The sequence below is a fragment of the Scomber japonicus genome, chromosome 8 (assembly GCF_027409825.1).
Source record: "Scomber japonicus isolate fScoJap1 chromosome 8, fScoJap1.pri, whole genome shotgun sequence".
In the NCBI taxonomy this organism is placed as follows: Eukaryota; Metazoa; Chordata; class Actinopteri; order Scombriformes; family Scombridae; genus Scomber; species Scomber japonicus.
In genome coordinates, this window is record NC_070585.1 from 11,541,546 (window position 1) to 11,556,744 (window position 15,199).

The 15,199-nt window shown below is 44.5% G+C and overlaps 1 protein-coding gene across 12 annotated transcripts in view; it reads left to right on the plus strand.

The window, feature by feature from the left end:
• Positions 1-486: 486 nt before the first annotated feature.
• ebf1a (EBF transcription factor 1a) overlaps positions 487-15,199 on the plus strand; it is a 55,835-nt gene continuing 41,122 nt past the window's right edge. For 11 of the 12 annotated variants that reach the window (XM_053324321.1, XM_053324327.1, XM_053324322.1 and 8 more), the window contains exons 1-6: positions 487-620; positions 1,466-1,622; positions 2,661-2,724; positions 3,513-3,568; positions 4,957-5,030; positions 6,635-6,703. In XM_053324321.1, the coding sequence (XP_053180296.1) occupies positions 487-620; positions 1,466-1,622; positions 2,661-2,724; positions 3,513-3,568; positions 4,957-5,030; positions 6,635-6,703 (554 nt within the window). The remainder of the gene's footprint in view (positions 621-1,465; positions 1,623-2,660; positions 2,725-3,512; positions 3,569-4,956; positions 5,031-6,634; positions 6,704-15,199) is intronic. The other variant, XM_053324328.1, reaches the window with a different exon arrangement.

A 15,199-nucleotide genomic window follows, 5' to 3' on the forward strand; every position in this document is an offset into this window, starting at 1 on the left:
ATCTCCTCGGCTTCATTTCCAACTGTGGACTGTTTGTTACAAAAACTGACATTTTGCTTGTGTTTTTGTCAGCTGCACCTTGATCCGGGGGACTGTCGCCAACTCCGTGCAGCCTCTCATCCTTCGCTTCCCCTTTCATCGCTCTCACGTTGTTCATCTTCACAGCTGCTGCTTCTTTTTCTACCCCCCTCCGTTTTTCTTCTGGAGTCGTTGACACGAGGTGCAGCTAACCCTGGATGCTGACAGCTCCCCTTTCCTTCCACATGTCGCATCTTTTGTGTACTTTGAGAAACACGCGTGCAACTAAACGCCAAGTGAAATAGTCCACGCCACTTTGCTCCTCTTGACAAGCGCGATCAAACAGACGCAAGAGGAGGGGAGGCAGGGGAAAAAAGGAGGGAGCCAAGGAGAGGAGGATAGAGAGAGAGAGAGAGAGAGGAGAGAGAGTGAAAGAGAGAGATAGCGACAGTGCGAAGGTGCGTTTTGATGTTTGGCATCCACGAGAGTATCCAGAGGAGTGGGAGTAGTATGAAAGAAGAGCCCATGGTGGCCGGGATGAACGCGGTTCGGACATGGATGCAGGGCGCCGGAGTGCTGGACGCCAACACTGCCGCCCAGAGGTGAGCCTGAGGCGGCCTTGGCGCTGCGCTGACACCGGGGCGTGCATTGAGACTGGGGGGGAGAGCACGTTAAGATCTGCGGTGTTAAAAGACGGAGCGTCGGTATCACTTGGGGCAGCATGAGTCCCCAGAGGACGTAGTTGTTGGATAACCACTGTTCCCGCTGGCTTTATACGTTTTTAACTGTTTAGTCCAACATGATTAAAAAATGTGGCTAAAACTTGGTTTAACATATTTGTGGATTGAAAGCACAGTGAGCTCCAAGCAGCTTCAGGCTCGCAAGGTTTAAATGTAGGCTCAGATTAACTTTGGTGTTTTGAAAGTGTGCTGAGGGTTTTGTGTTCAGGCTTTTCGGCTCACTTTGTGGTTGTCTCTTTTTTTCTTTCGTTTTAATAATAGCCTTTTACTAAATGCATGCACAAATATTATTTTTAAGGTTTTGTTCTAAAAGATTACATACATATCTTTACTTTGAATCATATTGGTCAAGTTTAAGATTAAAATATGCAGGCCTATACCACCGTGAAAGCTGGTGTATCCAAATTATGTTTGTTGCACAAATGTTGCAAATTTACAATTCTTTATATTATATATACTCTATATATTTTAACATATTTGTTTAATTATTGTTGATTATACCACAATGGGCGATTCCTTGCATTAGAGTGAGGTTTTTAATTAAATTATTCTCGTTTTAGAATGAACAGTGACTGAAACATAGCTTGGATCGTAGCTTGGATTTTAGAAGCAGATCTTGTTAACACTGCAATTTTTTCCCTTGTTTTATTGAATTTATTTTAACGGCCGTCGTCGTGCATGGTGCTGGTTTTTGCTTGTGTCCGCAGCGGAGTGGGTCTTGCTCGGGCACACTTTGAGAAACAGCCGCCCTCCAACCTCCGCAAGTCCAACTTCTTCCACTTCGTACTGGCTTTGTACGACAGGCAGGGTCAGCCTGTGGAAATAGAGAGAACCACCTACATTGATTTTGTAGAGAAGGAAAAGGTGAGTTTGTGCACGATACAGAAATATAATTATGTATATATTTACTATGTGATAATTTAATAAAATCTTCCACACAAGCCTTTTAATGTACACATTTTAGTGGAGCAACGACTGATGCCTGACACATAGTATACTGGCCTGTTAAATCAAAGTGATAAATTACCAGACTTGAGTTAACAAAGTGGCCAGACGCACACAGCAGGGATCACTGCTCCTCTACATTTCCCTGATGTGATTTTTTTCTTCTTTCTTGCAGAGTTTTGACTATTATAGCTTTTTTTTTTTTAATTCCCAAAACTTAAATATACAATTTAGACCCATTTATATGAGGGTGTAGATCAAGTGCATACAGACTTTACTGGCAACTTGTCACTAATTATAATGAATCATATTTTTATGGCAGCTTCATCCTGCAGGTGTTGTCAGGCAATATGTTTCATTTTTCAAACACATCAATATCCGTTTTTGAAACATTGATGAAATGTCTGCAAGAGGCGTCAAAAGTGGATGTTTCACTCATACATATTTATTATTATTATTTTTATTTTATTGCTCGTTTATCATTTACTTGATCCAGCATTAATAACACATGTAAGGTTATTTACTGGATGTTAAAAATGATAGATGTCAAACTGTTATTATTATTATTAAATGGCTTAAATGTTGTATAACAATATTTTCATCCATCCATCCATGATTTCTATTTCCAGTATATGTTATTCAATTTGTTCACAAGTCAGTTATGTAAGGAAATATTCTTTATTCTTTATTTTCAAATATCAAATATTTAATTTGACAGAATAATGTGGATTTAAGTTACAGACTGAACCTTTTTCATTATTTAGACTGTCTGAAGTTGGGTTTTTTTAAACGACGTGAATTGATTTACATTTGATCAAAGTCCTAGAAGTGATATGGCAGTTATCTAAATATATCCAGTTCATACCATGCCGGTGGACGCGCACTAACAGTCCCTTGAGTACTTTGAGGAGATGGTTTGCTTGCTCTGACCGGGATTGTTTGGTTTAATTTTCATAGGAAACGACAGGGGAAAAGACCAACAATGGGATCCATTATAGACTTCAGCTCCTTTACAGTAACGGTGAGTCTGACTTCCATAATTTTTATGGAGCAATAACAAAAGCAAAAGGTGAATGAAACTCCAAAAAAACCCGAGTGAGGAAAGTCATGATACAAATGTTTTTATAAGGTTTTGAGAGTTTAGTGTGATCTGTTTATTTTAGTTATTTACCGCGAGGGATCGAGGCTTTATCACTTTGGTAAAATGGTTCAAATGTTGTTAATAATACTGAAATTATTATTCTTATTATTCTTATATTATTATTCTTATCATTATTATTATTATTATCATTATTATTATTATTATTATTATTACTATGTCGTTGTTGTGCTTTCTGCTTCTTAAAATAAATATAGCCTATATTTTCCTGTCGGCCTACTTTTGGCAGTGGCATGTTTTCCATCGTCCTTATTATTTTTAATTCTTTGTGCCTCAGTTGAATTATTCAGTTACGTGTACTACAATTTAGAAAATGTGTGTTTTGAATGTTGTGCTCATTTTCACCATTAACTTTCTTAATAAAAGTTTATAGAAATCAAATCCATGAAAGTAAATTACATTTTCAAGATCTAAGCAACAAATACTGACAGGCATTAGTAACAGTTTGAACTTATTCACTTTACCTGACTCACAGGGGAATTCAGAATGAATAAAACTGTGATCTTAAATATCCCCCCCCCAAATACCCCAAATGGGGAAAGCTTTCCTTCAGATGTGATATGAAACATGCTGGTTACATTTTAACCATTGCTCTCTCTCTCTCTCTCTCTCTCTCTCTCTCTGTGTGTGTGTGTGTGTGTGTCTCTCAGGAATCAGGACAGAGCAGGACTTATATGTTCGTCTCATTGACTCCATGACTAAACAGGTAAGAGGTCCTGCATTAAACTATATGCTCAAAGAATGAAACTCTGCATCAGTTTGGTGCCTGTGCTGGTCTGGATTTTGCCCCCCACCTCCAGCCACTGCAGCCCCCCCCACTCCCCCCCGCTCCCTCCTGCTCTCCCCCCTATCGCCCCCATTGCATGCCTGTGTCTGAGACCCTCAACTTCAGCACAGCACAGCCGCCGTGATAAACGACCTGTCTTACCTGTGGAATACATTTACAGAGGCCCAGAAAAGTAGAGGACATGTGTCCTCATACTCTGCCTCTGCACGGCAGCCAGTAAGTGGGGATGGTGTTTGTGTGTGAGTGAGTTTTTACAAGCGCCAGGCAGTATGTGTGTGTGTGTGTGTGTGTGTATGTCTGTGTGTGTTTGTGTGTGTGTGTCTGTGTGTGTTTGTGTGTGCGTGTTTGACTGTGTGATTGTGCGCAAAGAGAGTGTGAATATCTTGGTGAGGTGCAGAAGCGGTTGTGTGTTAGTGTTTGGGAGAGACAGTGATGCATGCCAGCTCACTCTTTGAGGACCTTGACCCTCATTTCCTCAATGTGAAACAGAACAAACTATCCCAGAGTGTGTTATGGCCAATTCAATCACACAAAGAAATACAAAGCCGCACATGTGGGCTGGCGCACACTGAGGGAATTCTCTGTGAGGATGAATTAGATAACGAAGAAAATAAGCCTCTTGAACGCTGTTTTGATATCAGGTCTTTTGTTTTGCCAATTCTGCCTCTAGTGCCATTAGGCTTGAAGAGAGTTTGCCTTAGAATGAAAGGAGTAGGAGGGGATTTTGTTTGTGAGTGCACATAGATGTGTGAGTGTGTGTTTTCATGTTTATCAGTGTGTTTGTGTGTGCGTGTGTGTGTGTGTGTGTGTGTGTGTGTGTGTGTGTGTGTGTGTGTGTGTGTGTAGGGTGATCACAGCCCTGGAGAGCATGTTGAGTGGGGTTGGAGGGGTAACCAGACTAGATTTTTGGACGCTGTGCTGTATGGACCAGATGGTGCACTATACTCAGTCTGGCAGTCCAACTGCTCACTGTACACCACATATAAGCACACGTGCACACACAAACACATATGCGCACGCGGGAGTACACACACATGCACAGTTACACACACACACACACAAATGTTTTCTCTCTTACTGTCTCTGTCAGAACAGAGCGTTCCTGTTCAGGAGGACTGGATTCCCACGATACACACATTTGCCAGATAGACAACACTGCTCCCAGATGAAAGACACAAACACACTTTTCTGTTGTTTTTTTCTTGCCCCTGCATCATGGTTCACTTTTTCTGTTAGAATGAATGTCACTCATAAAAATATAAATCACAGTAATAATCTTGATCTTTCTTTTTTTCGTCTTGTTTTAGGCGATTATCTATGAAGGCCAGGATAAAAATCCAGAGATGTGCCGGGTCTTGTTGACCCACGAGATTATGTGCAGGTAAGACAAAACACACTCTGGTCGAGCCAGTGCTTTACAGTCCAGATCAAGTTGAATGTTTCTTCACATTGGAGGTGTCTCTGTTGATGTAAAGAGGGGGCAAAGACATGAGGAGCACTGCTAAATTACAATAGAAATCTTATCATTTTCCTCAAAGTGGGTTGGGGAGATGGGCCCTGGCCTATTTCTGTTGGTAGGCTTGTGTGTGTGTGTGTGTGTGTGTGTGTGTGTGTGTGTGTGTGTGTGTGTGTGTGTGTGTGTATGTGTGTGCATCCCTCTCATGTTCAGCTAATTAGGACAAGGAAGAGCTCATTACTCAAACCCATCCTCCTTAGTCTGTGTAATACATGCAGTTTGCTGTGTCCTGACAGTGAGCTATGTACAGAAGGGGACAGACTCGAATTACACATAAAATACAGACACACACACACACACACACACACACACACACAAATGTAGTAAAGCAAAGCTCTCACAGGCCGTCGTGTGCATTCACAATCAATAAGAGCATCACTCAGCATGTGACTGTCCCTTAGCAACCAACCATTTAGAAGTAAAATGCAGAGTTACATGTGGAAAAATGGCTAGTGGCAAAAGTGTAGCTACTTCCTGGTTATCACACAAGGCAATTTAGACCACTTGTTTTCATATGGTGCAGGAAACGGTCGAGATCAGAAATCTGATCTGGCTCTCCAAGCCTCCTGTCCTGAGGGACTCAAGAAAGTAGGGGGGAGGGTCAATCTATCCCCCCCCCACACACACACTTTCTCTCACTAGATTTTGTGTTTCCTCCCACACACATACAGTAGGTGCACACATGTGGTCTAATACAGGTACGCACACACCGACACGAATGCATTCACACATACGAGCAGGCAGAGAAGAAAAGGTAAGCGCAGACTTGATGATACTTTTGGGGGGGAGGGGGGAGTGGGGTGACAAGGGGGGTTGACGGCACACAACAACACTGTTACATTGTACTGCAGTCAAATGATTCAGAAAAGGACTCGTCACATCAGTATGCAACCCCCTTCTACCCAGCATGCACTACTCCCCAGGTCCAGTGGGACCACTCTGTGACCCACTTCTGAGAGAGAGAAAGAGCAAGAGAGAGAGGCGGGATAGAGGGAGGGGACGAGCGCAGAGGAAAAATAGAGAACATAAGATGTCTGGTTGTGTGATGTCTGACAGAAACAGAGCTAACCTGAGCCCTGGAGGCTAATTCAAGTTTGTATCCAGCCTGATTCAAGCTCAGCGCTTTTGGTCTTCTTTTACAAACTTTGCCTAAAAATCACCCTGCTGATCTCAATCGCTATAGTGCTAGAGCCCCCAGTCTTACCTCGACAAGCCCATCACAAATCCAATTCACACTATTTCTCAACTCCACGAAAGTCTCACGCCCTTTCATTCCTCTTTCTCTTTCCTGTACGCTCACCTGACTTCCTCTCTCTCTCTCTTTCATTCTTTCTTTCTCTGCTGTGTCTTATCAATCCCTGATGTTCAGATCTTGGTGACTAACTCCGTTTTGCCCCCCCCCCCCCCCCCCCCCTCCCCCCTCACCTCCCAACCGTTTCCCCCCCTCTCCCTCCCTCTCCTCCCTGCAGTCGATGCTGTGATAAGAAGAGTTGTGGCAACAGGAACGAGACCCCATCAGACCCTGTCATCATCGACAGGTAAGCAAACTTTGCCCTTTATCCTCGGCCGACATGATGCTGAGCTGTCATCACAAACACAAACACAGCACTCAGGGCGTTTCAGGGGTGTGAAGAAGAGCTGTGTGCATTTGGCAGGCGGCAAATGTTGAATCTTGAATTTGCAGAAAAATACAATAGCTATAAAAAATCATCATAAAATTTAATTGAAATATTCACTGGAAAGAGATATTTAGCAATTTGGTTGAAAAACTGTGAGCTCTAGGCTGAATAAAGCCTGCCATGTGTTGGTTAAATTTCAACAACCATAACCGTCTGTGTAAGCAAAATGTGTTAAACAGCAGTAAATAATATCCCAGTGGTATGTGTGTGAAGTGGAGGAGCAATCTCAGAGCAGTTGAGCACTGCTTCAAGTGTGGTCAAACAATGTTTGTGTGGTTGGGCTGATGACTTGGCTGATGAGCAGTTAGGGTTAGCTACAATCTGGTGTGTGTGTGTGTGTGAGAGAGAGAGAGAGAGAGAGAGAGAGAGAGAGAGAGAGAGAGAGAGAGAGAGAGAGAGAGAGAGAGAGAGAGAGAGAGAGAGAGAGAGAGAGAGAGTGAGTGTATAAATCTCTCTCTGGACTGGTGTGTTACCAAAGATTGTCTGCTGCTTTTGACACACTCACAGCATACGCACACTTTTCTTCGAGTGTGCACCTTTCCCCTGCCGTCATAAACTACCTCTGACCGATGCAGCAGCTCGCATGATTTACGATCAGTTGGGAAAAAAAGAAAAGCCCTGTAGATTTACAGGCCGTCCTGTGCTGTGTGGCACGTGCGTGGATGTACAGTGTGAAGGAAATTATTTGTTTACACTTGAGCAATTGTTGAAGCGGTCAGATATAAGCGTGCTGCTCCATTCATGATGGAGGGCTTACTTAGAAACGAGTAAAAGTATCTCCTTTTCTGACTGCATTTGCTGATCTATAACAAACAACGCATCATCAGGTATTATTTCTGATTTGAATTTCTCACATTTGAGTGTTTGTGTGTGAGTGTTAATGAGGCAGTGACCTGTGCTATCTGATAAACACAGCTGTCCTGTTCTCACTGCTGCTCTGTCAAAAGCTACTTTTTACCTGCGTATGTATGTGTGTGTGTGTGTGTGTGTGTGTGTGTGTGTGTGTGTGTGTGTGTGTGTGTGTGTGTGTGTGTGTGTGTATCTGTGTGTGTGAGTTTTCTGTGTGTGTGTGTGTGTGTGTGTGTGTGTGCCACCCCCGTTCCACTCCAGTGAAGCGGAAGGCCTCACCTCAGCGCTCCCTGAGACAGCTGCACCCCACCACGTGGCCTCAGACAACACGCCTGCCCATCACTCTGTGCCATATTTCTGATTTTTGTTTTCCTGTGTGCATACTTGTTGAGTTTCTCATCTGTGCACTCGCTCTGTCTTCCCAGTACCATCCTGGCTCACCATGCTTAAACTTTTCCCCCTTCAGCTTGCCGCAGTTTGAGCAGAGCCACTTTAGTGAGACAGGCTGATTTCTGCTGTGAGCAGCTTTCCCACACTGAGCATGTGTTGCGGTCGCTCACTAGCGGTATTCCCCTGACGCGCAATGGCTCAGGTGTGAGGGCAGCATTAACGAACAACAAATTAGAACAGGGGGAGGGAAAACAACAGCAATATCTCCGTTTTCCTCTCCAGCGAGCACTCTTTCTGGACAGGAAAATAGGTCAGGTGAGAGCAGAGCAATCGAGGGGGGTTGGTAGCTCCATTTTAAAGGGGGGGACTGAAGGGGAATGAGGAGAGGAGGGTTTATACGTTTGCTCATTTAGTACCAATATATTCTTGGCAGTTGTAATAATCAGGGATTCATAAACAAACAAACAACTGTGAGGGTGAAACTGACTCAATTACCATGAGTTCCCCTCCTTCAAATTCATAAAGAAATACCATCAGCAGCCCCTCTCCACCCTTGAAGTTATTTAGTTCGTTAAATAAGGGCTCGTTAGCCCTCTGCTGTTTCGCAGAGATGATTAGATTTTACAGCCCTAATTAGCTGGGCTAGCTCTAACTCTTCTGGAAGAGTAATGGGTCTGATTGCCTAATTAGCTCTCTCTCGTTAAGATGGGAGAAACAGGCCACTGCAGCAAAACCGCAGGAATGAGGAAAAATAAAGTCAGCTAATGAGTAACTTATTTGATTGTTAGGAGAACAAATCTGGTACAGTGTGGATCGGCAGCGCTCGGGAGAATCTCTCTCACCCCCTCTTTATCTCATCTCTTGTTGAAGAGAGAATTTGTTTGGGCATTAAAGCGTCTACAAGGAGCAATATGATGCAGATTTTAATTATGAAGCATATTTGTTTAGGCTATGATAGCAAAAAGCACTCTAACATTTCTTGTTTTTCTATTGAAGTTGAAACATCCCCCTCAATCTGGCCTCTTTTTGTTTTTTTGAAAGCTTTGACTGTCTCAAATACAATTCCTCGCCTTATCTGGTGTGTTTAACCTTCAATTTTGATTAATTCAAAGAGACTTTGGCTTGAAGTGTTGGGTCTGTGGGTGACACCGGGCAGAGGAAGCAGCTGAAAGGTGAGAGGCTCCTGTACGCCTCTCTGTGTCTTCCCCAGGGAAACATGTGTGGTCCACTTTAGCCTCTTACAGAAGCAGGATAATATGAGGGGAGCCCTTAACCCCCCCAACTCCACTTCCACCTCTCTCCATCACTCCTGGTTAGCGTAGGGTTAATCATATGCAGCCACTGCTAGTCAGTCTATCATCTGCCTGGATGGGCCTCAAATCAGAAACACATTTCCCTCACCTGTGTACACCTTTGCTATCACTTATCCTCTGCGCTTCTGTCAGTTTATCTCCCCACCAAACTGTTTTTGTTAATTTACTTGCTGCATCCATATAATTGCGGACTAATCTCTCAACCCTACTCGCTTTGGGGGTATGACTGTCCCTCCGGCCCCATGTGTCCTCTTTTGCCTCCTACCACCTGTGTCCCATGGCCCTTTCCTGCCTGTCCAGCTCCCACAGGCCTTCCACAGGGTGTCCCTCAGGCAGGTAGAGCTTCTCTGGAGGGGGGAGGCAAACTCTCTGTGACCAGAGATAAGGATCCATTGGATAGCTCTGTGTATCCCATGATCCCTCTTTCCAGTCACAGTGTCGGGAGGGGGGTGTGGGTGTCAGGTTTACATGCACAGACGATGTTATTTCAGGTTTATTGCTGTTTTCGAGTGTGCGCTTGTGTGTGTGTTTGCGTTTGTGCACACTCCTGCAGCCCGCTGTTGATGTGGCCCATTTCCTTGCATGTGTGTCTGTGCTTGTGTATCCGCATCAGTGTTGGTTGTTTCCCTAGGAGTGTGTATGTGTTGATAGAGGCCATTTCCTGGTGAGTATGTGTGTGTCTTGAGTGAAGAATGTCGGGCAGGAAGTGCTCCTCCCCGGGAGGATGATGTCATGGCCGATGGTTTCCTGTTCTGCAAGCTAGTGGAACGGACTGACTCTCAGCTTCATAGTGGGTAGTTAGCACATGTGGACCAGGTTTTGGTTGAGCTCCCAGCTGTTTCAGGTCTACATCTGGTTCAGTGACAGAATTGGAAGGGACAAATAATCGTAAGAGCTAGCGATGTTTAAAAGATTGTGTTTTCTGAGCTAATTCATTTCGCTGCATAGCTTGTTTGTCACTCCACCCCCTCTTTGTCTGCCTCTCTAGTGGGGAACCCCCTCATTGTTTTGGTTGTTATGTTTGGATGCACTTCCTGGGGTGAGAGGTCATGTGTTGCCTTGGCTGGGCTAACGTGCGCTAGTGAATAATGTATGTCATTGACTTTATGTCAGCCCTGCCAGCCCCCCAGCCGAGCCCACCCATGTTTAATTCATCCATCTCATTTGTGTGTGTGTGTGTGTGTGTATTGTGTGTGTGTGTGTGCACGCATGCGAATGTGTGTTTGTGTTTGTGTTTGTGTGTGTGTGTGTGTGTGTGCGTGCGCGTGTGTGCGTGTGTCATTTAGAGGCTCAGTCTGCACCTGTCCAGCCATTAGCCCCCTTCTCATTTGCATTTGATGCTAATGTGGTTTACTGGCAGCGCCTTCCGTCCCCTCAGCTTAGTTTCACTTTCATATCCATGACTGTGTTAGTGAGAAGGTGAAAACACACTTACAAGGCAGCTATCCTACATTCTTGTGACTGTATCTGCTGATGTTTCTGACATCTAAATGTTGAGGTCTTCATAATTCCCCATTTTTTCTAATGCCTCTGAACTGTATAGGTTCATACAGAATAGCCAGTCCACTCTTTTTTTCTATTAATTTTCAACATGTTTTCTATTTTGTCTCTGATGACCAACAACAGTAACACTAGCTTGATATTTAACTCAGAGACAAAGAGAGTCTAAAAACAGAGTCATGAGACCCCAAGGGTGACAGAAGTAGTTACTCTGCTTCTTTATTTAAGCTTGTATGATCTTTCCTGAGCTTGTTTTGGTGTTTATCTTTAGGGGAGGGGAGATCTGAACAGATTATACTGTGATTTTCAGCACTGCCCCTTTCTCTTAAAATATGATTTCACATTGATGTGCTGTTTCTGTAGTGCAGTCTTCAGGGGGACAGCTGCATTAGATGTTAGGGGAGACTTTAAAAAGGACTGGCCCTGAGCTGGTTGTGGTGTTTGTGCAGGGCTCAGTGGCAAAGAGGCAGAGTTGCTGGCTCATCGATATGCAGGCAGAACTCCCCTCCCTCAGGTGCTGGCTGCCTCACAAATCTACCTCATACACACACACATACACGCACACACAAGAGCACACAAACATAGATACAGATGCGGCTCTCACCCTCAGATAAACTCATGTACAGTACACAAATACATATGCAGACGCCCGCATGCGCAGTCTTAAGAATCCACAGGCATGCACACACATTTACACACACACACATACACACACACACACACACACACACACACATATTGACCTGCAGCTCTCTGCATCTGTTTGGTTGTGTTCTTTTTTCCCTGCGGTGCTTTCCCCCCAGGGTTGGAAGAAAGCGCAGCCCCAGGAGACGGACGGCTGCGCTGATTGACAGCAGGGAGTTTGGAGGTCGAGGAGCTTCTAAAACAGCGCTGCCTCTTACTCTCTCATGCGAACCTTCAGCACTCTAACCCCCTCACCCTCCAACAACTGGCTCGCTTTCATTTTGCAAACACCCCTCCGGAAAAAAATTAACACATCATTCCAAGAGTAGACCTGGTTTTGTTTCTCCTGATATGAAACATCAAATTAGAGTGAGCTTTTTTTTGTGTTTTGTGGTGAGGAAACAATGAGGGGTACATTGGAAATAAGCAGTTTTAATACCTAAGTGTGTTATCCTGAGGAAAGATTGTGTGTGTATTTTCGTTGTTATGTTTTAATTCTTTCCCCCAATAAACTAAACAGAGCTGCTATCACACTTTATAGGTAGTTACGCTAATGCTCCGCAGCTGAATGCAGGTAACAAACAGTTTATTAGGGAATATAAAATGTAATTTACAAATGTCATAACGGTGAAAAGTTCTGAGTTTCATGACACGAGGAGGTTTTTGGCGAGAGCTACTGTAAATAGCGCTGTTGTAAATCCATTTTCTCCTCAAACTGCTTTGTCATTACTGCTTGACATTCCCTGTTTGACCTGGCCACTCTCCTTGGCCGTTCCCTCTGCCTTTGTGTCAGTGTTTGTTCTGTCCCAGAATGAAGGGGTTTGGCCGGCCAGAGCTGACCCAAATGAGTAGCGTCCTACTTCTCTGAGAGCTATTTAAGACATTTTTGGTGTGGTAATTGCAGGACGGAAAGATAGAGATAGAAGGGGAGTTAAATAGAATGAGGGTATATTTACTGTATGAAAGGCCTCATGTATGACGTGCAACTGTGTGTGGTACTTCAAGTGAGGAAGCAGTACCGTTTTCCAGGATTTAGTCCATGACTCGCCCTAGAAGATGCGCTCAATTTGCTTTTCAAATGAGGCGTGAAGAGCGGGAGCGTGCGCCTCTCGGTGTGGCTCTATACATTTGTACCGTGCATGGTTATGTGTGTGCGGGTGTGTGGCAAGAGCAAGGCTTTGTTTTCTCAATGCTCTGATGTGTGTGGACAGTCACTGCTCTCTAGCTCACAGCCCACTAAGTGCTCTCTCACAGCCAATGTGTTACATGGCTGCCTGTGTTGCCGGTCGTAATTGAATAGACACACCAGCTCCTCTCGGTGAAGGATACTCAGGCCTCCTCTCGCAGCAGGCTGAGCCAGTGTGTCATCGAGCAGCATGGCCTCCAGCTGCCCTGATCTCAGCCCTCGCTGATGATTCATTGTTTACTGATTATTTCTGCTAAGTGAGAACGCAGACAGTGCGCCTCATGCCAGCTCCATACCCCCCAACCTGGCGTCTCACTTCCTATCAGTCAGTTTCCATCCCAGCCAACCTCTCTATCTGGTGCTTTACCTCAGTGCTGTAGCCCAGGATGTACGTCCAGGTGTCCAGGATGAGTGTTGGTGACCCGCTGTGCCCAGGCAAGATGTATAGTCTGTTGATTGTTTTCCATCAATCTGTCCAGGAAGAATGGATCGCTGGCCAGGCGCTTTGAGCAGCGCTCTCAGTTTCACACGCCACAATGGAAGGAAAACCTGCACGGCATGGGGGAGACAGGGAGGGAGAGATATGTAGTGTGATAGTGGTAGTGGGATTCTGCAACAGAAAGTTATAGTATTTAAATGATAGGAAAGATTTTTTTTTAACAAATTCAGATCACTTCATGTGATATTTTCCCTCTTCTCTGCTGGGGGGCGGGAGGGGGGGGGTATTTCATTTTCTGCAAAACTTACTGTAAGAAAAACATAGACTTCTAATCTTATGTAGGCTGTTTAGTAACCATATCATTATCTCCAAGTTCAACCTTTTCATTTCTGCTCTTACACATGAGTTTTGTGACATTGAGCTTGACTAATTTGAGCTGTAATGTTAAGAGACAAAAGAAAATCTTCAAGGGAGTATCTCTGGCGTAATTAAGCGTAAAGCAGGGACGTCAACATGCAGACAATTATGGTCAACAGCACTGTTCGATCAAAGGGAGGATATATATTCTTACAGTCCTAATATATTCTTTTTACTTTGCATTAATCATCAACAAATGAGACCCAGCACATGTCACTGTTCCACTTCAAAAAGCCGAGCTGAATTTAAAGGCCTTTGTTTGTGTTTATGTAACTGATGAGGGGAGACAAAGTAAGGCGTAGGCAATCGACTGAGACACTTTGTTGTTCTACACCGCCTCACCCCTTTGCGTGTGTGCTTGCTAACGTTGTTTGTTTGTTTACCGAGTGGCTTGACCTCGCTGAGAGGAATGTTCGCTCGTTTCCTTTTCTTCTTCTTCTTCTTCTGCGTCTCCTTCTGTGTTTTGTCTCTCTGGCTACCTCTGATTTTCTCCATCCGACGTGTGTGTGTGTGTCTCTCTTCTTCTCTCTTTATCTATCTGCCCCATCTTCTACTGTATGTGTCTTTTTCTTTGGTCCTCCCACTCACAACTCCAGATTTAGGTTTTTTGGTTAATCACACTTGGAATCCTTGTGCGTTTGAGCGCTCTTTTCCTCGGCAAAGCGTGTCTTCCTCGATGTCTGCGTGGGGCACAGGAGAGAGTCTCGCTAATTATCCTGGTTATTGGCTTCTCCAACGCAGGAGCTGTGATTTACATGAGGTGACATTCAGTTCAAACACACAGACCTTCACAACCTTTTTCTGGAAAACAATTAACAGCACTGCTTTCTCTTCTGTCTCTCCCTCCCTCCCTCCCTCCCTCCTGTACCCTCGTTTTTTCTCCTGCTACACCACTCCCTCACTCCCTCCCTCTCTCTCTCTCTCTCTCTCTCTTCCTCTGGCTATTGTCTTCACACAAACAGAGAGAATTTACTGCCAAAATAGTGAGGGGTGTGCAATGGGGCGCAATTGTGTATGTTCTGCTGCTAGTGATTGCTTGTTGGTTAATTGACAGTTATTCCGCTGGGTGGATATTGAGAGAGGAATTTGGAGAAGCTTTTGAGTGAAGCTGACACAGAGAAGGTATTAACTTCACTTTTTTGCAGGATTGTAGCAAATGGTGGTCCTTAAATCGTGCCACGTTTGTGCAATAAAAGCACCCTGATATAGAGCTGCACCCGTTTTATTACATCTTTTTCCCATGTCTCTGACTCTGACCCCAGAAAATTCAAGGCACACACACACACACACACACACACACACACACACACATACACACTCAGGGACAGATATATAGCCCACACAGGCACGTTCAAACACAAAGACTAACTTACAAGCGTGCCGTTAATGAAGCGCGTCTCTCTTCTGTCATGACGCCTGTGTTAGCATGACAAGATGTTTACACACACAATCACGGCCGTGCCTGTGATGTGGGCAGGGATGAAAGCGAGATGAGAGGAAGAGGGAAAGAGGAGGCAGAGACGTGACGGTGAGCATGGAGTATGGACCGCTTTTCTCTGTTTGACAGGAGGACAGTT